At 40.6% G+C, this 22,535-nt stretch overlaps 1 protein-coding gene across 5 annotated transcripts in view; it reads left to right on the top strand.

Moving 5' to 3' along the window:
• nav3 (neuron navigator 3) overlaps positions 1-22,535 on the top strand; it is a 340,033-nt gene that overhangs the window by 238,673 nt on the left and 78,825 nt on the right. For 4 of the 5 annotated variants that reach the window (XM_041780602.1, XM_041780601.1, XM_041780600.1 and 1 more), the window contains 2 exons: positions 5,308-5,715; positions 8,243-8,362. In XM_041780602.1, coding sequence (XP_041636536.1) covers positions 5,308-5,715; positions 8,243-8,362 — 528 coding nt within the window. The remainder of the gene's footprint in view (positions 1-5,307; positions 5,716-8,242; positions 8,363-22,535) is intronic. The other variant, XM_041780603.1, reaches the window with a different exon arrangement.

Here is a 22,535-nt window from a genome sequence, read left to right as displayed (position 1 = left end):
TGCCCCCTATAATTCATTAGCAGTGAAGATGAGTTTGACAATGTATGGGAGATTGGGCCCAGGTAGGCCCTCAGGTTAGACCCAAATTCAGGATTCAACTCCCGCTGTGATTGAGTCTGACATCCCTGGTCTAAATTGTTAAAATATATTGAAAGCAACATTTTGAAAATCAAGTAGAACTGATGAGGGGCAAGGGAAACCCTTATTCTTCACTGTCTAAGTTGCACTAATGCATTGACAACATTTGGAAGAGCGGATGGAACTGGCGAGGAGCGGTAGAAACCCTCAGAGAGCACTGTCTTTATTGCACAGTTAGTTGGCAACATTTGGAAAAATGAACAGAACTGGTAACTAGCTAGGGACACCCTTGGTGATGCACAGTTACAAGTGCAACATTCGAATAAGGAGTTGCAGTTGAAAAGAGCAAAGGAAACTCTTTCTTTGCTGCAACATTTGAATTAGTGGGTGGAACTGTCAAAAAACATGGAACTGATAAGGAGCTAAGGAAACCCCCACTTCTTACAGACAATATTTCAAAAGTACACCGTACACTTTGAAAAGTGGGTGCAGCTAATGATGAGTGAGGGAAACCCACAGAGATTACTGAGTAAATTGCATGATTGGGTTGGAAATCTTTGGAAGAATGTGGGGAATTGGTGATTAGCCAGGTAAACATTCACTTTTTTTTCGCTGTCTAGATCGCAAAAGTTCCATGGTGTTGTTTTGAAAAGTGGGCAGAGCTGGTCAGTAGCAAGGGAAGCCTTCACTCCCTACTGTCTTAATTGAGCAAATACATTGGTGACTTTAGGAAAGTGGATGGAACTTGCAAGTAGCTAGGGAAACCTTTGCTCCTTGCAGTCTGAACTGCACAAATAAGGTGAAAGCATTTGAAAGACTTGAGGGAACTGGCAAAGCTTGGAAAACCGTAGGCAGGCACTATTTAAATTGCACAAATTCTTTCACAAATGTGTAAAAGTGTGGGGAACTGTCAAGGAATGAGGGAAACTTAGACTGCAAGAATAGATTGGAACAGTAAGTAGAACTGGTGAGGAGTAAGGGAAATGATCACTTCTCGCTGTCTTGATTGCAAAAAACATTCTTTCCATCTTAATTCAGCAAATACATTGACAACCTTAGGAAAATTAAGCGGAATCAACAAGGAGAACAGAAACCTTTAATTCTCTTTTCTAAAATGCACAAACAAGATGGCAACATTTTGAAAAGTGGATGGAACTGCTGGGAAGCAGAGAAAAACAGTACACAGTACTAATAAAATTATCCAGTGGTTTGGTGACCTTTGTAAAAGTGGGAAACTAGTGGGAAGCAAGGGAAACATTCGCCTGTCACTGTCTACATTGAAAAAGTATGCTTAAAAAAATAGATGGAACTGGCCAGTAACAGGGGAAATCTTAACCTCTTTGTGCCTTAATTCAGCAAATACATTAGCAGCTTCAGGAAAACTGGATGGAACTGTCAAGTAGGAAGGGAACCCTTAAGTCCTTGCTGTCTTAATTGCACAAATACATTGGCAACAATTTTAAAAGTAGGTGGAACAAGCCAGGAGCAAGAGAAAAGTTGTCCTGTTATCTATGCTACAAAAATATATTGGTAACATGTTCAGCACAACGTAGAACTGGAGCGGATCAATAGAGGTGTTCGCTTCTAGCTCTCTAGATTGCAAAAATATTTTGGCACCATTTTGAAAGGTGGTTGGAACGTATAGGTAGCAAATGAAAACTTGATTCCTTGCTGGCAAGGAGTAAGAGAGACCCTCAGAGATCGTCCTAGCTGCAAAAATATGCTGGCGACACTTGGAAATGTGTGTAGAGGTGGTGAGGAGAAATGGAAACCTTCTCTTTTTGCTGCTTAATTGCATAAATACAACTTGCAAGTTTCACTGTAGTGTCACTCACTTTTCAAATATTGTCAGTGTATTTATGAAATTTAGACAGTGCTCTCTCTCTATTGGTTAAAGTAGGCCCAAGGATCATTAAGTTTCTTTAAGTACTTTTTGCAACTATTGATCATTAAAACAATGGAGATTTGATCACTATGAAACACATTAAAGAGTATGGACAATTTTGACAACTTTAATCCATGGAAATGTTGTCTCTGCCTTCTGTCTTTGTTGTTGAGTTATCAAACAGGATCAAATATATGGATTTTTACTAGAATCACAGTAAAGTTTAACACTCAGGTATGAGTTGAGGTATGATCTTTAGTCCATATTGCCCAGCCCTAAGACTCAGAACAGTACAAGACAGACCTCACACCTCTCTCTCTTCTATGTGTGAGACATTGCCTCGAGCTGTCATTGCTTTTGTCGCCTAATGAAGACTGACGTTCAGATGCAGGCAACCAGATCGGTGCCTCATTCCACAAATCAGCTACTGTCCTCTTCCTCAACTGCATAATCGGCTACTTTAATTCCCTTAAGATGATGTTTTTTAGCTACTATTGCAGCAAAATGTGGTTTACTATAGTGTCAGCATCTGCTCTGACAGCCATATGTAAGGCTTTAATCCTGTTTACACTTCTGCTATATGTGTGAGTCTAGTTTCCATGGCAATATATAACACAGCTCGCCGGTATTTGTTTGCACAGGGATGTTTGTAACTAGAATACACGTCAGCAACTTATCCTTAAAGACAAATCAGAGCAGCTGTCTGCTGTGCTGTCAAGTTTGGTTCTGTCTCTCTGACTGTAGTGCACTTTTTCTCCCAGCAGAGAGAGCTCACGTTAGGTACCTCTGCTGCCTTTCTCTGCTGTCTGTGTCCACATACAGCAGGCTGAGTGGGATGTATGGGTTCTTAAAAGATGTAGAAAACAAGAGTGGGATTATCAAAGTCACACAAGGAGTCAGAAAGGGAACGATGAAATGATTAGATTTATAGTTGTCTAAGTTGTCTAATTGCATGTGTCCCTGCTCCATTTTTATTCACACTCTCCCTATCATTAGCTCTCTATTGATTGTGCTCTGAGCGGCTAAGCTGTCAATCAAGAAGATATTGTCCTTCCAAGGCTTCCATTAAAAGTCAAATCAAGCTGGCATACTTTCTAAAATGTTTACATTTGTACATTAGCTGGCATGTTCACATCTTTCTTTAACATCAGTGTGGCTACAGTGGCCACTTCAGGGTTAACAGAGGACAGTCAGGATGGTGAGTCAGTCCTCTTTGTCTCCCTCCAGCAGGTTTCATACCTCACGTTGGCTGCTTTAATTTGTGAACATTGCACTTATTTTCACACTTACACTTCAGCCCTCTCCTACACAAGATCCTTCCTTTTTCTTGAGGCATTTTTATCCTATTGTCTTCAGAAAACAGGCATGAAACAGCAAGACAACAACAATTAATCCAAAACTGCATCTGACAACGTCTACAAAATGTTCAGTGTTGTTCATATGTCATTAAGCAGCTGTTTTTTTCTGTGGTATTTAAAGAGTTTCTAACAAATGCCCATTTTTATTGTAAAATAAGCATTTTTGCAGCCTGGTTAAAGAAATTATTTTTATTGGAATAGGCCTAGTTAATGCCTGTTTTAGCCCACACTGTACGGGGGTGATTTTTTTCACTACTTGAATGGTTAAGTGGAAGTACCGGTAAGGATATTGATTTTATATATATATGTAGTGGTATGACTGATATGACTACAAGCCAGCACTGTGTGGCTGTTTGCCAGGAGCTATGAGGGCCACTTCAGCTCCACCTCTTTGGCTGTGTTTGTGTCAAGGCAGACTAAAAGCTAGTTTAAAACGCTGATTTTAATATGGCAGTCAACATGGATTTGCTACAAAAGCCCCCTTCAGTTCCTAAAAGGCTGTCGTCACTCAGGCCTGTAGTTTTCTCTTCATCCCTCTCTCTCTCTCTCCCTCCCTCCCTCCCTTTGTGATGGTCTGACATGTTTTCTCATGGGAGCCTTCACAAGTTAACACACTGGAAGAAACAGCACTTTAGGAAGGTCACACACTCTCATATAAGCACATAGAAAGCCGTGTTACAGGAAGCCACATGTGATTTGAAGGGAGTGGCACTCAGTGGATGCAGACAGCTCCCTATGTCTGATCTTTTCACCAGAATGACTTGCCCTTTGCACCAGAGTGCACCTGAAAGGATGGCTTTAATATCTGAGTATTCTGATTTTGATCCATCAGAAGAAGTCTCCAGATGATCTACAGCTGGGAAATACTGGAGCGGGACCTGGCTGCAGACTGTAGCCTACACTTCTATACACTTTACACACCATTCATCTGAGACACTGTGTATCTCAGAAAGGAAATGCTGTAATTTGCTGTTACAGAGTGTTTCAAGTTTAAGAAATGTTTTTTTTACGTTCAGCTTTATTCATGAATAAAGTCTGGCAGTTACATTCATGAAATAACTGCATTGCAAACATTACAGACTAAGAAACATTTCATAAATAAAACAGAAAGTTCAGAAGTCTAATCCAGGGCTCAATTATGTATAGACCCATTTTAGAAGTAGTTACACAAACAGTTACTCACTTTAGCTTAACGAGCCTTTGCTAAAGCTAACATAGCTATGCTAGCTATGTAATTAACGTTACTACATAGCCAATGTTGCCAAGTACCTTTAAAGCTAATATAGCTACGTAGATAATGCACCTACATGGCAGTTGTTACTGTTATTGATTCTTACTAAATCATTTTTTTCTCAGCAGTAGGCCTGGTATTTTTTTAATCAGCATCAACACAAAACATATCAATATAAATAATATTGTCTTACCGTTTATCTCATTTTAAAATCTGTTATCATTTTGATAAGACTTTACTTCAGACAGGGCCACATGGTCAAGAAACATGCATGATTTGAGGCTATAAATTTAAACGGTTCTTTTAGCGGTTACTAGTTTGCTCTGGCTGTTATTTCTATTTGGCAGTGTGGCTGTTCTGGGATCCCCCTGCACTTCCACAACTCAGAGCAGCCCAGGGCAGTGCAGGCTTCAATGACAACAGAATAGCTTTAAGTCAGACATAGCATCAAGGAGGAGCTGGGGTGGAGGAGGGTTGCAAAAGGTAGCTTGAAGGCGTAGCTGTGCCAGAGCAGTTTAAATATGAAAGCATGTGTGCAATTAACCAATAGCATGCTAAGTGCAAATCAGCTGATCTCGATTACGTGGCAGCACTTGACTCTGTGGCCCGCCTGAACCAACACTATACGCTCGATTTATTTCCCAGCTAGAAGCAACTGTAGTACAATATCTGTTTCATCATCAGTTATTGCTGTCATGTTACCAATCAGAATTAATCCCCCTATTTTTCCTTGTCTTCCCCCTCTGTCTCCACAGTACACTAGAAACAACCTTTGACACCACGGTAACCACTGAGGTCAACGGGCGTGGCCTTCCAGCCCTCACCACACGGTCCTCCCCCATGGCCTGGCGCCTGGGCCAATCACAAACCCCACGTCTCCAGGCAGGCGACGCCCCCTCAATGCCCAGCAGCTATGCTGCACCCAGGGGGAGCTCAACGAGTGCCGGCACCACTACCGGGCGCTACAGCGGGCACTCAGACCCCTCCAGGTTTGTGTTCAGCGCCCCCCTGAGGCGAGCAGCAGCAGCAGGGGCGAGGGGGATGGAGCATGGGGAGAAGGGAGGAGGAGGGCTGGAAGGAGGGAAGCAGATGGAGGTGGCAGGGTACATGAGTGATGGGGAGATCCTGGGGAAAAACGGCCGGATGGATGAGATCACCAGCGGGTAGGATGATGAGTGCTAGCATGTTAGCTTCCCTTTGATGCACTGACTAACTGTGGATTCATGTTTGGATGGAATAATCAACGATTTAACCACTTAATATGAATGTTTTCACATCTGTAACAGAGAGTTTGAACAAAATTAAACATTTTTTGGTGATAAAATAGGCCAAAGCTCATATTTGAAAACAGGTTTCTAACTCCTTTTACTCACCTTGTAACGTCATTGAAGTCTGACAGCCAGTTCTAACTGCACCAGTGTCAGAAATCAGTTCACAATGTGCTGCTTCAGATACTTGTTGTCCACACTGCGTCTGTCAGATATTTACCTCTTTGCTCTGTTCAGTGTATCTCTCTTTTTTTTTGATAGTAAGGAAACAGAAGATCTTGTTTTGTATTGACAAGCTTTTGACAGCAGAATGCAGTGAACAAGTTTCACCTCCTTGTCAACCCAACTAGAATATTGGATGGATAGTATCAAAACACCAAGAATTCAGATTCAGTAGATATTTTCAACCTTTAGAGGGCAGTCATTATGCATATTTTTTAACACAGAATGATTAATTTTAATACTTTGGGTGAAAATTCCAAGATTTGGACCCTAACTGATCAACAGTACGACTAAGTTTTCATCTGAAACCTCTATTTTGGGACTGGAGTCAGCATTTGTCTTATCCAACATGCTGGCAATCTGTAGTGAGAAAAGATACGCTTTTTTGTCTTCTTATTAGGAATCAAAATCTCATGGAACGCTAATATCTTCCTAACAAATCCACACTACTGTATTTAGAACGGCATCGAAAATAAAAACCCCAAAACAACAAATGAAGCCTTGGAAAAAGTGACATCCACATTTATTAAGCAACAAGTACACTTTGTATAGTACAATATGTGCAAAAAAAGCATCATAGGTGTGCATTAAGCTACATAGTATTTAGTTATTCTTTGGCATGTTTACTAACCTTTTAAAACCTTCGTTGTCCACCACTGAAAATAGCTGTAACTCATGATATACTCACCCATACTCCTTATGATCTGTTGAGCCTTCGCGTTGTTGTGGGGAAGTGGGACTGTGAATGCATCATTAAGTCTTTTGGCCTGGCTGGATTCCTCTCTTCGTATCTTTGCGTATCTTTTCAGGGTGATGATTTCCCAAGTGGCTCCTTATGTTACTTATATTCCCCATCAAGTATCACTGCAGTCTGGCAGTGCCTGCATATTGTTTTTTTTTTTTTTTTTTTTGTATGTTTGTCACCTTTTCTCCTTTCTTAATTCTTGACATCGAGAAACTAAAAGAGCCTCAGCTATCTCAAATATGTTGACACTGGGTTCTCCCTCTCCACTCATAGCATCCCCTTATTTTGCACTGTTAGACCAAGCCAGCAATTTAAGCATGAAGAATGATGATTATACAAGGCCTGATGGCAACTATAGTTCTCACTTCCTTTTGGGACACTTTTTTTCCCTGGTGGCCTGCTATATCGTTTAAAATTGTCACATCATCTTTTGGTGTGTTAATCATTCAACACACCAAGTTACCTTTCCATTTCATTTATTCATGAAGATGCGTTCGTTGTCTTCTCTTCAAAACAAGTTTGAAGAAAAAGAATCAAGCTATAACAAAGATTAGCTTTCAACATCACTATTAAAAGCTAAAATACTACATCGAAGGCCGTTCTCTTTGAAGGATCATGAATGACTCGTGCCAGATGCACACTGCTTTACTTAAAAATCACTCTCCATTCATGGTAAGGTGTGTATTCATCCATTCCCCAAGGCTACTCCTATCTCTCAGAGTGTATTAATACAAATAGCCTGCTGTCATGCACCAAGGCTAACAAGGGTTTGTCATGCTTTGAAAGGCAGGGCTCAGAAAACATACTGTTGGAACCTTGAGAGCCTTTAATACATTGACAGATCACCTGAATGAAAAAGGATGAGTCAGGGTTTTTTTCAATGAAAAGAACAAACAAACTGTAGCAATGGCTTGCACATGTGCTTCTGACCTTCATTCACTCATAGAAGAAAAACGCCTCAAACTTGTGGGAAGGATGTTTAAAACCAATTCATAAGCAGAACTGAATCCTACTTGGGGTCCATGCACTTACTTTCTGGAAGAGTTTAAAGGGGGATCAGGGTGAAATGGGAGATCAAGTTAAGCAAGGAGAGATGGAGTACAACATCTGTAGGATTAAAGACGTGTCAGGACAGAAAATGTAACAACACATTGGGAGGGAAAGGTAATTAGCTGAATTATTAGCTTAATTAGCTCAACACTAATGATCTTTGTGTTCTATCAGCCATGTCAGATTGCTTTCTGGCTGTAGCCTCAAATCCCACCACTTACTCTCTGCCACATGTGCATACATAAACATATTTGAGCATGCACCGGTTTGGTAAAACAGTCCAAATGCTCACTGGGTTACTTTAATGAACTGCTTCTAATCAACTCAAAAATCCTAAATAAATCTGACTTTTATGTCAAACTGAAGCCTGACATCTGCTCCATCTCATTTGATCTCCTTTTTTAGATACCTTACGGACGGCGGCCTCCATCTGTATGCAAGGAATGCAGGCCGAGCCTCTGACACGGCTTCTTCTCGAGAAATATCCCAAAGAGGGAGCAAAGAGGTGCAAGGCGACATAGACAGGTAAGAACCCAACATGTCAATCATTAGTCGCTGCTTGCTCTGCTGATTGGCATTAAATGTGATAGTGGACAGCTTTAAGTTCTAGTAAAACTTTTAGTTCCATGCAGGGACATCCTGGACGCATCAGCATACTTTGTTAAAAACACATATTTGCATTAAATGAACACCTTTTCCCTCTAATTTAGTTGCATAAAACCATTAAATTAGAGCATGGTTGGATGATGGGATGTATGAGTGTGACAGCTGCAGTGACTTCTCGTTTCCATTCACGTCAAGCTGAACCTAGGTGGATGTTTGTGTCATTGAATCCACCAGACTGTGCTCTGCAGCCGGTGATGCATGTGCATGAGAAAAGTGGTGTGCTGTGGCGGAAAGGTTGGAACACATCAGCTTTGCGGAGCAGAAGTTTCTGACAAATTCTTTACAGTCAATTGAACATGGTTGTCCATTCACCTTGAAACTGCTGCCTATATAACAACTCAGAAAAGGGAGAGTAACATATGCATCTAATGTAAACAAAGTGGTCCACTTTAATGTGAACAACAGCCCTTTTGATACCTTGACTGTTGACATTTTCTAGAAAATTTCAGGGATTTCAGGAGTGCTATTTACACCAGAGATGTCTGTGTCTGCCACACTCCCAGCACAAACTACACCTTTTAGTTTGATAAAGGTGGTTGACTGGATGGATGGTAGCTGCTTCTGTGTTAATTAGGAATCCACCGATTATGAGCCTGGTTGATTATCAGGGCCAATATCCGTAACAGCGTTTTATTTTTCTGATCATCTTTATTCAATTAAAAAGTGTGACACTTTGAGGTGTGTCTTCTTCTCTGGCTTTGTTAGTACTCTCTACAGGTTCAACTAATGTTGTGCCTACTTTTTTATTGGCTAGACGTCATCCAAACACCAGCCAATCAATATTTAGGGGCTGAGTGCCATTTGCACAATGGCATACCTTTGTTTTCCTGCTGCTACTGTGTTGCTCTGTGCCATTTCATGTCCACAGAGCTAAGGCTAAATCAGTCATTTTGCTTTCTTTTTTGATCATGCAATTTTTTTTTTCTCAAATTAAGTCCATTTTGCTTGTCATAATTAATAATAGGGCTGTAACGGTATTTGTATTCGTGCCAAACTGTCACGGTTCATGGGTCACAGTTTGGTGCATGTGTGTACATCTGAATTCTTTCTTCAGTCTATGGTCTGAATGGAAAAACAGACGACACCATCACCCAGAAGTTGAAGTAGACAACAGAGGCTACAATTGTGTATTTAAGTGCTCTTCTAAGACTCCATTTAAACATACCATCCAGTGTTTGTTTACATGAGCTGTTCTGCAGCCATGTACTGATGAATACAAGTCGTGATTTTGCACAAGTAATCCACTCTTTAAGACTGCTGGGTAAGGCTCCAGCCCCCCCGTTAACCCCAATCGAGATAAGCTGTTTAGAAAAAGGATGGAATACACACTTTTGCATCTCCAATATATCCTGTTTACTAAAGACTATGTGACGGCATCACAACACTCTACATAAATCATAAATGTGATATCAGAGGCTCTAAAATACACGTTTTTATATTTCAATCATTACTTTGTTTATTTCTTTCATGTTTAATGCACCAACTATTACAAGTAGTCCTCACACGAGAAGGATGGTCAGATTACAAGTAATAAATGAGGGAAACCTGGAATTAGGCTTATAGATTTGGGACTTTATGTTTTTGACTTTTCCTTTTTTACCCATTAACCAAACTTTTATTGAACTGTGACCCAAGAAACCAAGGTACGAACCGAGTCGTGACATGTGGGAACAGTTACGCCCCTAATAAATGCATATCAAATCTAAAAATTGGTTATGGATCTGATGAGTTGCTTAGATTTGGTATCGGCCCTAAAAAACTGTAGTGGACGATGATGACAACCGTGGCAAGTAAAGAGTATGAAGCTTTAAAGCTATGTGCAACATGGATGGCATAATAACTCTGCCCATTCGAAGTAGGCATGCTCCTTGGCAAGCCATGTTAGAGCTGGTTATGTAGGAATTTTGATTGTTTATTTGCTAGTCTAAAGTCAAGAAAATGCTCATTAAACAAAGTCAAAATTGAGGACTATTTATTTGGCACAATTTTACTGACAGTAGGTAAATGATGTGGAGTTTGTTAGCCAATTGTGGCTCATCTTAGCAGTGCTAGCACCTCTGGCCTTCATTAGTCTTTGCAGGTTAAGGTTCACGTCAGTGCTGGATGTGGTAACTCATTGTTTTGGCTAAGTGGTTATACAAAATCATAACCCAGCACAGTCCATATATACTGCATATCCCCCTTTTTTACACCAAAATACTGGCAATGCTGTCGATGCTATATGTAGTCACTAACTGGAGCTTTTGTGGCTACTAGTGGCAGGCAGCTGTGTTTAACTTTGGACAGTGTGTTCTACTAGGGCCTGAATGACCAAAAAATATTAGTTTAACCGACTAGTAACTCTGGTGCCAGCTAGCAAGGGATTCAATTATAGTCTTTTAACCAAAAATCACATTTTCTTCACTTTTACCTGCTTCGTTGACGAAAGTGGCTCGTCTGACTCCAAATTGTACTAGTGACTAGAGTTTAAAAATTTAGGACAAAGTCAGATGCAAAATTTTGACATGTGCATTCACACATACGTCTCATCCCTAAAACTTCACAGATTTTTCCGTTGTTCACTGGGTGTATGAAAGCATTAAAGTTAAAGAATCATGACAATAATCTACTATTTATCATTATTTTGTATATTTGTATTGTATATTTTATTTTGTTGTCACAGGAATATATCACCTCCATGTGAAGCTTTTCCCCCACATTAGCTTTGAGGAATTGAAGTGTAGCTGCTTATCTCTGTATAGGTAGCCACAGAGTGCTGACATTACATTATGGTTGTGATAAAGTGAGTAGAGGTCAGACTCAGAGCGCCTCATTTTATTCTTGTGGTGTTAGGGGGAAATAGAAGATAAGACATACAGAGTTTTATTTATCTTTTGGTTAAAGTTACAAGGTCATGAAGAGAAGATATGAAAGAGGAAAAATTATTCTGTACTGGAGATTTGAGGTGTGTTAAGTTTCCTTCAATTTGTTCCAAAATGTCTCCACAACTTTGCTTCCATGTGACGTTTGGGTGAGCAGGTAGTAAACACAGCAGGTGATTTTCTGTAAATACTATCAGTAGGTTGGGGTTAAGAGAACAGGCAAGTAAAGAAGATTTTAGGGCAGCCTGTACTGAAATTTTCTGAGATTTTTCAGAGAGTATGTGCAAGAAGTGCCTAGCAGTATCTATTTCACACCGTCTGAGTCCAAACAGGACAGGTAAATAGCAATAAAAGTTTTTTGTCCTTCAGAGGTGATCGGCAGGGCATCCACACCTCACGCTGCAAAGACATCCTCAGCTAAATGAGGTGAAAAGGAGAGGCGTGCGATCGATTTAAAGCTGTCAGGCAAAGATTTTGATGACAGGCCCTCAGAGAGGCTGCAGGGAATCGACTGACGAAATGACATTTCCCACTGTCGCAACTTCAACTTCTGCCAAGACTTCAATGAGGAGTGGGAGGCATGAAAAGCAATCAGATACGGCTCTCAAGAATTACTCGGCTTCTGTTGTAAAGCTGTAAATTAGTAAAGTGCCGCTAAAGACGCCCTAAGCCAACAGGAAAGCACTCACGGAGATTACAGCAACACCAAAACAGGAACATTACTGAGTTAGATGTGAAGATTTTCTCTGGTTGATCTGTTAATTTTGTTAAACGTACAAGTTAACATTAGGCTAATTAAAGATTGCAGCCCTTCTGTTTATATTTTCCTTCCTGTTGAATCTATTTCTTTGTTTTTTGCTCTATAATCCAATTGTTTGTCAGCCCAGACAGCCCGTCTGTTTCTCCATCACGTTACGTGCTCGCTCAACACAGTCAGTCAAACCCGTCAGCCAGAGGCGAGTCCGATCATATCTGTGATCGGCAGAGCGTCAAAACATGCTAGACCTGTCCAGAGGTTCAGAATAGCCAATAAACCTGCCCCCCCGTCAGTCTCAGCTGGATCTGCCTGTCAGGCTGTCAGACACTTTGAGGCAAAAGGGAAGAATACGATAAGAATAACTATGAACCCTGTGAACCGTCTATTCCATTTACTCAGACCTGGCTTCTCCTTGCCCGTGTTTTTTATCTCTACATATGAATATTCTGCCTAAAGTTTATCTCACCTTGCTTTGACATAAATCCCCAAAATTGCAGCTTTTCCCTGCTAAAGTCTGTGTTAGTGCTCCAGGCCTCTGGGGCGATGAGGAAATATCGATGTCTGCTTCCTCTTAAGATGCCTGCAGGCAAGAGACTCCCAATAGAAACAGAATCTGAACTCTGGAACCCTGTTTTTCCTTCCTTCCTCTCTCTATTTTCCCTTTTCCTGACTGGAAGAATGCACACACACAAAAGTGCACACACATTTCATTTTTCCCTCCAACATGTGTGATTGTCAGAAGCTGTGCTGTCACATCCCACTGACGGACGACGAAGCTCAAGGGAAGAAATTCATTTTGGAGGCGATTGCTCACCAGGCTTCACACCTCTGGCTGGCTTTAGCTCCCTCCCTAGGACAAGATCTGCCTTCCATGATTGGTTCCTTCTTTATCCCAAAGCATCCGTCTTCTCCGCCACATAACCCCCCTGGCTTTAAGTGAGATGAGTAAGGGATAAGGCCCAAGTTCAAACAATCTGTACGCTGGCTTTTGGAACTTTTCATCCCATCAAACATCTGCCGTCATTCTAGCAATGACAAATACAGGCAGTGTAGGGTTTTCTAAGGTTTGTAGTTTCACCTGCTCTGATTACAGCTCCGTCTTTCACATTTAGCTGTCTTTACAATCACTGTAAACATTTAACAAGGTTTCCTCTGCTGCTGTTTAAATTGCTGCTCTATTTTGGTTCCTTTGTCTTAGAGACTATGTCAGAAGAATACAGGGAACAGTGCATTAAGTAGTAGAAACCAGCTTCATTAAAACATCCTGAAATGGTGAAATAATTTTGATAACAGACAAACTTCAGACTTTGTTTTGCTCTTTGTCAAATGCCTCATTTAAATGTAAATTGTCCTGCATTACTTTTAAGGTTCTCCAGAGAAGGAGTTTGACCTTGGAGCATTCTTCACTGATTTATAAGCCATTTCGACTAAAAGCATTTTTCTGACAAAAAGAATGACTCACCGTCAACGACAAGACACAACCTTGTGGCAAAACTGTATTCAAGGCACTGCTTAGCAATAACTTTAACCTTTCCAATGGGTTCTTTCTAGCCACTTGAATATTCATCCATCTGAATTCAGCACTGACACCAAGCTTTTCTTGGGCCAAAGATATTTGGTTCTGGGGCGTCCGTTTGTCCAGCAGGGCTACTTCTGTGAACAATCTCAAGAATGCTGTATGATTTGTTCAAACTTTGCCCAAGTGTCCACTCTGCCAGAGGTGAGTCCGATCAAACAACACAAAATGAAACAATATATATCACTATACATGTTGGTTTTAGATAATTAACATGTCCCTAACAGAATTCACTATTTAATTCAAAATAAGTGACTGCATTATTCACTCCTATTAAAGTGACTGACCTAATTCAGCAAAGGTCCAGCCAACCAGTGCTAGGAGTCTCACATTTAGTGAAATGGTGATCACCTAAATGTGGTAAATGTGTCTCAAGTGATTGTAGTAGAAAGACACCTGTGTCTGGAAGGTCCGGTCAATGGTTAACCAGTATTCCTGGCTACTATTACACCATGGAGACAAAAGAACACTCCAACCAACTCAAAGAAAAGCATATTGGAAAGTAAAAGTCTGGAGATAGATACTAAACATTTCCAAAGCACTGAGCATCCCCCGGGGTTCATTTAAATCCATGAACTCTGACCTTAACTGAGGCCAGTGAGGCCTGCAGTTCTTTGGATGCTGTTCTGGGTTCTTCTGTGACCTCCTGGATGAGTCATCGTTGCACTCTTGGAGTAATTTTGGCTGGCCCACCACTCCTGGGAAGGTTCACTGCTGTTCCCAGTTTTCTCCATTTGTGGATAATGGCTCTGACCGTGGTTAACTGGAGTCTCAAAGCCTTGGAAATGACTTTGTTACCTTTTCCACACTAATAGATTTCAGTCACTTTGTTTCTCATTTGCACTTGAATTTCTTTGACTCATGGCATGATGGGATTCATTTTGAAATCTTATACCTACTTCACTTTGTCTGACAGCTTCTATTAAAGTGAGTTCTTGATTCAACAAATCTGGTGGTAATCAGGCCTGGGTGTGGCCAGTGAAGTTGAACTCAGCTTTCTAAAAACTGTGGTTAATCAAAGTTAACTCATGATTTAACAAGGGGGGGGGGGGCAATTACTTTTTCACATAGGTCCAGATAGGTTTGGATTTTTCCCCCCTTAGTAAATAAAATCATCATTTAGAAACTGCATTTTGTATTTACTTGGGTTGTCTTTGTGAGATATTAAAATTGGTTTGATGATCCGAAACATTTAAGTGTGATAAATATGTAAAAAAAACAGAAATCAGAAAGGGGGCAAACACTTTTTTCATGGCACTGTAATGAGAGATAGACCTTCTTTGTCATTGTGCACGAGTACAAAATTGGCCGGCTGCCCTAACCAGTACAGATGGCGTACTAATAGGGATCCAGATAAATAAATTAAAGAAGTATTATAAAACCACAAAATTAAAACTCACTGTTGCACATTTTCAATCAACACAAAATAAGATGTTGCTAGAGGATTATTTCTACCAGCTAAGGTAAAAGTTATGAAGTTTAATATTTGAAAAATCATTTATACATTAAGCAGAACTGCACAACTAATGTTTTTAATCGGAAGTAGAGAAATGACTAAGCAACAAAATTCATCTAACCCTCTACTGTCCCCCATCTTTTCTATTTTTACCAAATTTTGAGCCATTATTAGGTGATAACTGAACACAACCACAAACACATTTTAAGCACCGTCTCAGTCAAGCATAAACACACACTTGCAAAAGTACACATCCCTCGACTCTCTCGGCTCCTCCCGGCACGCTGGCAGTAGTTTAGAGAGTTTCTAGGAGGCAGAAAGCGGGAGTCCGTCTGTGTACACAAGCTGAGCTCCCATGAGGCTCATTATGCTTCGCGCTTTCCTCCGTCCGTAACGACTCCCCTGCCTGCCAACCATGGCAGCTTTACCCCCAAACCAACAGAAACCCTAGAGTATTTCATCTAAATGACTCATCACATAGAGGCTGGTGGACAGCAGCTGACTGAGACCATCTGGGGCTTGAACAGGGTCGACTCACTGCCGTAGAGCTACATTAGATTGGTATTTGATTGCTCTTAAAGGTGGTGTTAGACACAGCTCACCTTAATTTCTTGGTCACGTCAGTTGTATAAGCATTTGTGTCACCCTGTAGTTCAGCAGAAAAAGATCACTATAGAAGTACAGTTGATGCTTTTCATCACTAGTACATATAAAACAAGGCTAGAAGGAAGTTAAGAGGAGGTAAAGCAAATATGTTTGGCTGTTTCTTATTTAGATGGACACCACCAGTCTATTTGTTGCAAATGCAGAAGTGCAAAAAACTGCAGTTCCTTTAGTGTCCACTTGAGGCTGGCTGCAAAAGCCAAGGAATCTTAATTAGATCCCATACTAAAATGCCCATTTTTACAGATGAAATTAAAACCTTACAGCCCAGTACAGAAAGAGAAAGTGGTATCATTACATCATTTTTTGGGGGGTACACATTTTAAAAGAGGATGAATATTTTACAGCTCATCCTTTTTTATCTTAATAAGCTGAATTAAAGATTTTGGATAATGAGAAGGTAACACCACCTTTTTGTGGTGGGCTGATCTTATTTTGGTAGGGTCAGCATTACCAATATGAAATATCCGTAACGAAGCTGGTTTCAAACATCACTCGTAAATAAATGAATACTTTTACAGGAGCTTCATAGTGTCTAGATCACTTTTGCCTCTTTTATGCTTGTTTGTTTTGAATCAAACAGCTAGTTAAGGATGTGGTTTCCCAAAAAGGAAATATCCCAGATTGCCCGTCTTCATAATGCCTCTTCAGGAACCAGTGGGTGGCATAACTAACACTACATCCACGTTGGGTACAGTCTGTGTGCAAAACAGATTTGTATTTTCTCATGTGAATGCAATATATTTCTTTACATTTGAAATAGCCTTTAGAATAGCCTGATACAACAGCCTTTTTGATTCAAATTACACCTTTTCCTAGTCAGTGTAATCCTATATAAGAGAAAGCATATTTGTCTGAAAATCTGCATTTTCATTTGTGAGTACAACAGGAACAGTTTTGCACTGAAGCGTCTACATGAATTAGAATTACTACTCTTACGTTGTCTCAATTTTAGTTGAGCACTTAAGTCCAAAACATGCCAGGGTGTCAAATGCCCACAGCACTGTTGGCCACTGCTCTATTACTGCTGCTGGCCACGGCAGATGGCTGGAGTGTTTCCCCATAAGAACAGCTTTTTTGTCCATCTCGGCTGCCGTAGGAACAGCTATGTTTGAGGCAGTTTTAAGGGCACAGAAAAATACATTTGGCACCATCTTTTGTTTAAGGTGTAAAACAGTCAGGAGGCCTCAGCTTCTGGATGAAATACCACTTTCACTATTATTATCTCAGATACTCCCAAAAGTCTTTAAAGCCAGAGAAACCTTTAATATTTAAGCTGTAGTAGGCCTTGTCTTGTCATGGCATCCACCAAGACAAAGCTGCCGTCATAGATGTGACATATGCTGGCTTCAGAAGGACTCCGTTAAATGAAAACAGCACTCCATATGGTGTAATTACTAAATAGTAAGGCACTGTTTTTATTTCATAGATGAATTTCATATAATGAGGGAGAAAAGCTGTTAAAAGTGGCCTTCCTAGTTAATGCATTGCAAGTAGCTCAAACCACAAACAGAAGGCCACTTTTAACAGCTTTTCTCCAGTGTAGGTGAATGGAGCTGAGTAGCCAGTCTGCTTGTTTTCTTCAGTCATTCTTTTGATGTAAACCCTGAAATAGATTAATCACTCTTATCGACATTAGCAGCCCAGGCAGAATCTATGGTTTTCTTAACTATGGGGTTGGTTAATGGTTAAACTACATAATGGCACCACTTTAATTCCCTTAAAGCATTTTTCTGCATATATTCTGTAGTATAAGTTTTAATATTGGCACATACAGGTAAACATATGCTAATCAAATAAAGCTGTGATAGACATGTCATGGCTTTATTCGTGATGAGTATTTCAGCCTGATAATATTGGCAGACCAGTAAATATCTTGGGCTTTAAATAGAGCAGGAAACTTTCCTGAAAATGACCATCTGCTCCTGAGCAGCTGAAAAACAAAAGCTCAGATCTCGCCTCTGATCAGTCCTTTTTAAAAACAATGGTGAATTCAGCCTTGGCTAAAAAACGCATCTAAAAATACCCTCCTGTCATGCAACATAGATGAGCGCATGCTCGTGGCTTTACTGTCAAGAAAAGACGCCCAAGGAGAATGTTTTGACACCGACAGCCTTCCCGTTCTCAGCGGAGACATGAATAAGTTACAGGGCCTCGCTTTTAGCATCCTGGTGTCTAGCCTGTGTATGTGTATGTGCACTCTCTCTCTTCCTAACTCGCCCTCTTGTTTGAGGTCCGGACCATGGCAGCTGGCTCTGCGTTTTGTTATTTGAAGCTTTGGGGGATTGAAGACAAGTTTGTGTGTTTGAATGTGTGTTAAGTTGACTAAAAGAGAGCTTGGACTACATTCTGTGTCTGTGCAGATTTGTCCATGTGTGTTGCTGGGGAGCAGGATCCTGGCTGTCACTCTGCAGAGTGGTGACAGTCGTGGTGGAGCTGTACGGCTCGTCAGTGCTGCCGTAAGCAGCAAGGAGATTTGGAGGAGAAGGTTTTTGCCATCAATGACAGTCGTTATATAAGTTCCTGTGTAGTTCATCTCTGCCAGCAGCACTGCTTAGGAAGAAAATATCCTCTCTCACGTTGCACCTGAAATTGCCGCGTCTCGACGTTTCTGCTTTCTAGCTTTTTTGAAGATTTCTGGCACCTGTCTGTCTGCTTCTGCCTCTTTTTGTCTTTCCTGCATCTTTCAGCCTAATGAAGAGCGTGCACACATTCTGACTAAACTTAGCAAACTCTGATGGTAATTGGCAGAAGTTTTATCGCCTTTTTGAGTACCCAGCTGCGTCTGGCTCTTGTGATCATGCAAATGTACGTCCGCACTTGTGCAGGTGCTTGCATGCAAATTTATTTCCTGTGAAAAAAAAGGAAAGCCCACACAAACACACTGCTTATCCATCGTTTCATTCAGTGGAGCTCAAAGGAAAGGTTTTCCTTTCCTAAGTTTCCCCCTTTTTCCTATTCTTTGATTCAAGAGTGTCCTCCATGAATGCTGCTGCTCTGTATTTATCATGAATCTGAATATTCCCCTTATTCCCCCCAGGAGGAGCTTGATATCCTCATTAATTACTGTACTCGCTGAATTAATAAGTGAAGTCAAACAGATATTAACGGGCAGTGATGAAATGAAAAGACATCCTGTCCTACTTCATTTTTCTCAATGTGACTTTGAGTACAACATACTGGGCATGTTTTCAGTCAAATCAGTCAAATTTATTCCTTATTTTTTCTCCCATCACTCCTTAAATGTCTAGCAACCCTGTTTTACTCACTTGGAGGAGCAGTCGCCAAATTTGGTCTTTATTAAGCCTTATGAATGCAGCGTTTTTGGCAATACTTTTACACAGTCTCTTAAATTTACTTTGTTTTTCTGCCATCCTTACATTAAAAGCTCCCATTCTATTCTCAAATTGCACCTTCAGACTTTTTGCTGGAATCAGCAAATCACAACCCAAGTCATGCAGTTTTAATCTATATACTGTAAATTCACCATAGAAGATCATTTATAGTTTAAAAATGGATCTCCCCTCACTATTTGCTTATGGTGTAAATTGTTCAAGTGGTGTCTGATGTGGGCTCTGGAGCTAAACAGTGCATGGATGCATTGATTGTAGTCTGACGTCTACATGAAATTTATCATAAAATGTAAGCTGCCTGAACTCTGAATGATCTCAGCACCTTTGGCAGCAATTACAGCTCAGTCAAGTTGGATGGAGACAATCGCTGGACAATCATTTTCAGGGCTCTCCTGAGATGGCTGTATCCGCTCAACCCTGACCAGTCTCCCAGTTCCTACTGCTTGTGTTGCAGTACTCGAGAACAGTCTTGGTCTTGCGACCGGTCTCAAGACCACATTTTGAATATCTTGCTCTTGTCTTGGACTCGAAAGCATTTTTACTCGGTCTTGTCTCGATCTCGGACTGGCCGGACTTGGGATTTTCTATCAAGACTGGTCGAGACCAGATCTGATCAGCTATTCTTTGACTTCATTCATGTGATAATAAGGAGAAGCACTTGCTAAAACAACAAATAGCTATACCTGCAAAAACTCAGTCAGTCCATCTTATTTCTAGTCAGAAATACCTCTGAATACTTACTTTTGGCCTTATTCACCTGATGAATCTAGATAAACATCTGATTTTCAGATATATTCCAGACTTGTCAGTGCCTTTTAAATACATGCAAGGATTTATTTTTTACAAGAAGTTAGTTGAACATATTTAAGATCTGAGATTTTTGCATGTTGTGCTTTGAAAGAGTTGCAGACACCTTGTTTTAATCCATCAGATTTATTAAAAAGAAGACTAAATCAAAAAAAGAATGCTCTTTAACTGTTCAACCTTGTCATGTTTTTCTAAGATTGATTTTTATGGTCTAGGTCTTGTCTTGGTCTTGGGCAAGTCTTTGTCTCAAATAGTGCAGTCTTCAGTACAACACTACCTACTGCTGAAAAACACCCCCAAGGCATGATGCTGCCACCACCGTGCTGCACTGTTGGGATGGTATTGTGCATGTGACGAGTGGTGACTGGTTTCGTTCACAACATAACATTTAGAACTTGGTCAAACAGTTCAATGTTGGGTTCATCAGACCAGAAAATCTTGTTTCTCACTGTCTGAGAGTCCTTAAGGTTTTTTTTGTTTTGTTTTTTGGGTTTTTTTTTTTTTTTGCACATTCCAAGCAGGCTTTGCCACCCTGCCATGCATCCCTGATAGGTAGAGGGCTGCAGTGATTGTTGTCCTTCTAGAACTTTGTCCCATCTCCACACAGGATCTCTGAAGCTCAGTCAGTGACCGTGAGTTCTTGGTCACCTCTCTTACAAAGGCCCTTCTCCCTGATTGCTTTCGCTGGGCAACAAGCTCTTGGAAGAGTCCTGGTTGGACCAAACTTATTCAATTTGAGAAATATGGAGCTCACCTTATTCTTGGGAACCTTCAGTGCTGCAGAATTTTTTTGTAGCCTTCCCCAGATCTGGGCTTTGCAACAATGCTCTGATATACAATCAAGAAAAATGAGCGGAACCTGAGCTAACTTTTGAGTGTTGTTGCAGAGGGTTTGAATACTCAGTGTGATGTTTCAGTTGGAAATTAATCAGATTTAGGTCACTTTTAACTGCAGTATTAATGCTCACAAATTTGCCTTTTAACAACATTGTTAAACAGCTTAAGCTTAAATTCTTTGAGTTTTCACCATGTACATGCCCATATTAATAGTAGAGTGGTGAAATTTCAAAACACTGTAGAGAAGACTAATGATTCATGTTGTGAATTCTTCATGAGGAACCACGAGCAGCCATTGATGAATTATGATTCATGAGATACTGAAATATAGAGGAGATTCAGCTTGATTAAAGATGCAGGAAGATTAAATGCACAGCTAATCTTGACTGAAGCAGCAGACAGAGAGTTAGAGAAGCCCAGGTGTCGTAGGTGAACTATCCACCTGGACTCATCAGGTTTGAACTGGGGGTGACAACACTGAGCGGGTTATGATGAGGTCAAACAGAGTTTTCTTCCCCTTTGGATCAACAGCAGGTCCCATATGGTCGAGTTATAGATCAATGCACCTGGGTTACAGCAACCTCCATGTCCATGAAGGGTTAACTCTCTTTTGTGCCAAGAGGAAAATGAATCCTATGCCCATAAAGGAACACCAGGCGCTTGTCTGTCTCCATGTTGCTTGTCCTTTTCTACATCTTTGATCATTGCTTGAAGTTTGTATGATTTATAGCCTCCATTCATGCAAGTAGACCTGGACATTCAGAGGTCTAAGGTGTGACTGTGTGTGATTTATGGGAAACACTGATTGCATAATGATGAGTCACCTAAAAGTGACACCAAGGTGACATAAGAGGGTGTAATAGGACATTTACACTCTCTCTGGTGCATAATGCATGTGATGCAGAGGCCATGCATGAAGAATGCAGGAGTGTCAGAGTAATTGTACACCCATTGACCAAGTCGTACAGTGGCCATTTTTATTTATTTATTTTTGAGGTTTTTTTCCCTTCATTTTGTGTAAAAAGAGGAAGCTTTTAGGTTGATAAGTGTAAGCTAGCAGGTTTCTATGGCATGCTAGCTTTTCTTTTTTGTGTTGTGTCTTCTTCATTTTCTGTTTACCAGCCATTAGCAAGCAAGTCATTTCTTTCACCTGGGTTGGGGTGTAGCTACCATGTAGGGGCTGTTATCATTTGCCTTTTTCTTCATTAAGATGTGTTAATTGTGTGACTGCATGCACCAAACTGTGATGTTTCGAAAGAATACAAATCCATCACACCCATGTTGTACTTTAATGCTTGAACAGGCTGTTGAAATGTTTGTGTATTTTGCCTAAAATGTGACATTAAAAAACAAAAACGGCATAAGATGCTTCTGTTTTCAAAAGACATCATAACTCCACCTAAGAATTTATTAAAAGGGAACTACCCGCGGTCCTCTTTCTCTCTCTCTCTCTCTCTCTCTCTCTCTCTCTGTTCTTCACGTTCTCACAATGGCAATCATGTCATCATCACAAAAAAGTCCAGCAATTTTGCCTTCAGCTTCTGTGAGCAGCCAACCCACCTGAATATAATCCATTTGTGGGAAACAGTGAAAGTAATGTTTTCTAATCTTAGAAGAGAAGAAGGCAGTGGCCGGTGGATCTTAACTGTGCTGTGATGTAGTGGTGTATTACTAAGAGAGCGATTCCCTCCATTAACTGCAATGGTTCCTATATATCTCGAG

Source organism: Cheilinus undulatus, linkage group 23 (assembly GCF_018320785.1).
Source record: "Cheilinus undulatus linkage group 23, ASM1832078v1, whole genome shotgun sequence".
In the NCBI taxonomy this organism is placed as follows: Eukaryota; Metazoa; Chordata; class Actinopteri; order Labriformes; family Labridae; genus Cheilinus; species Cheilinus undulatus.
Note: the sequence above shows the minus strand (reverse complement) of the source record. Positions and strands in the feature narration are given on the sequence as shown.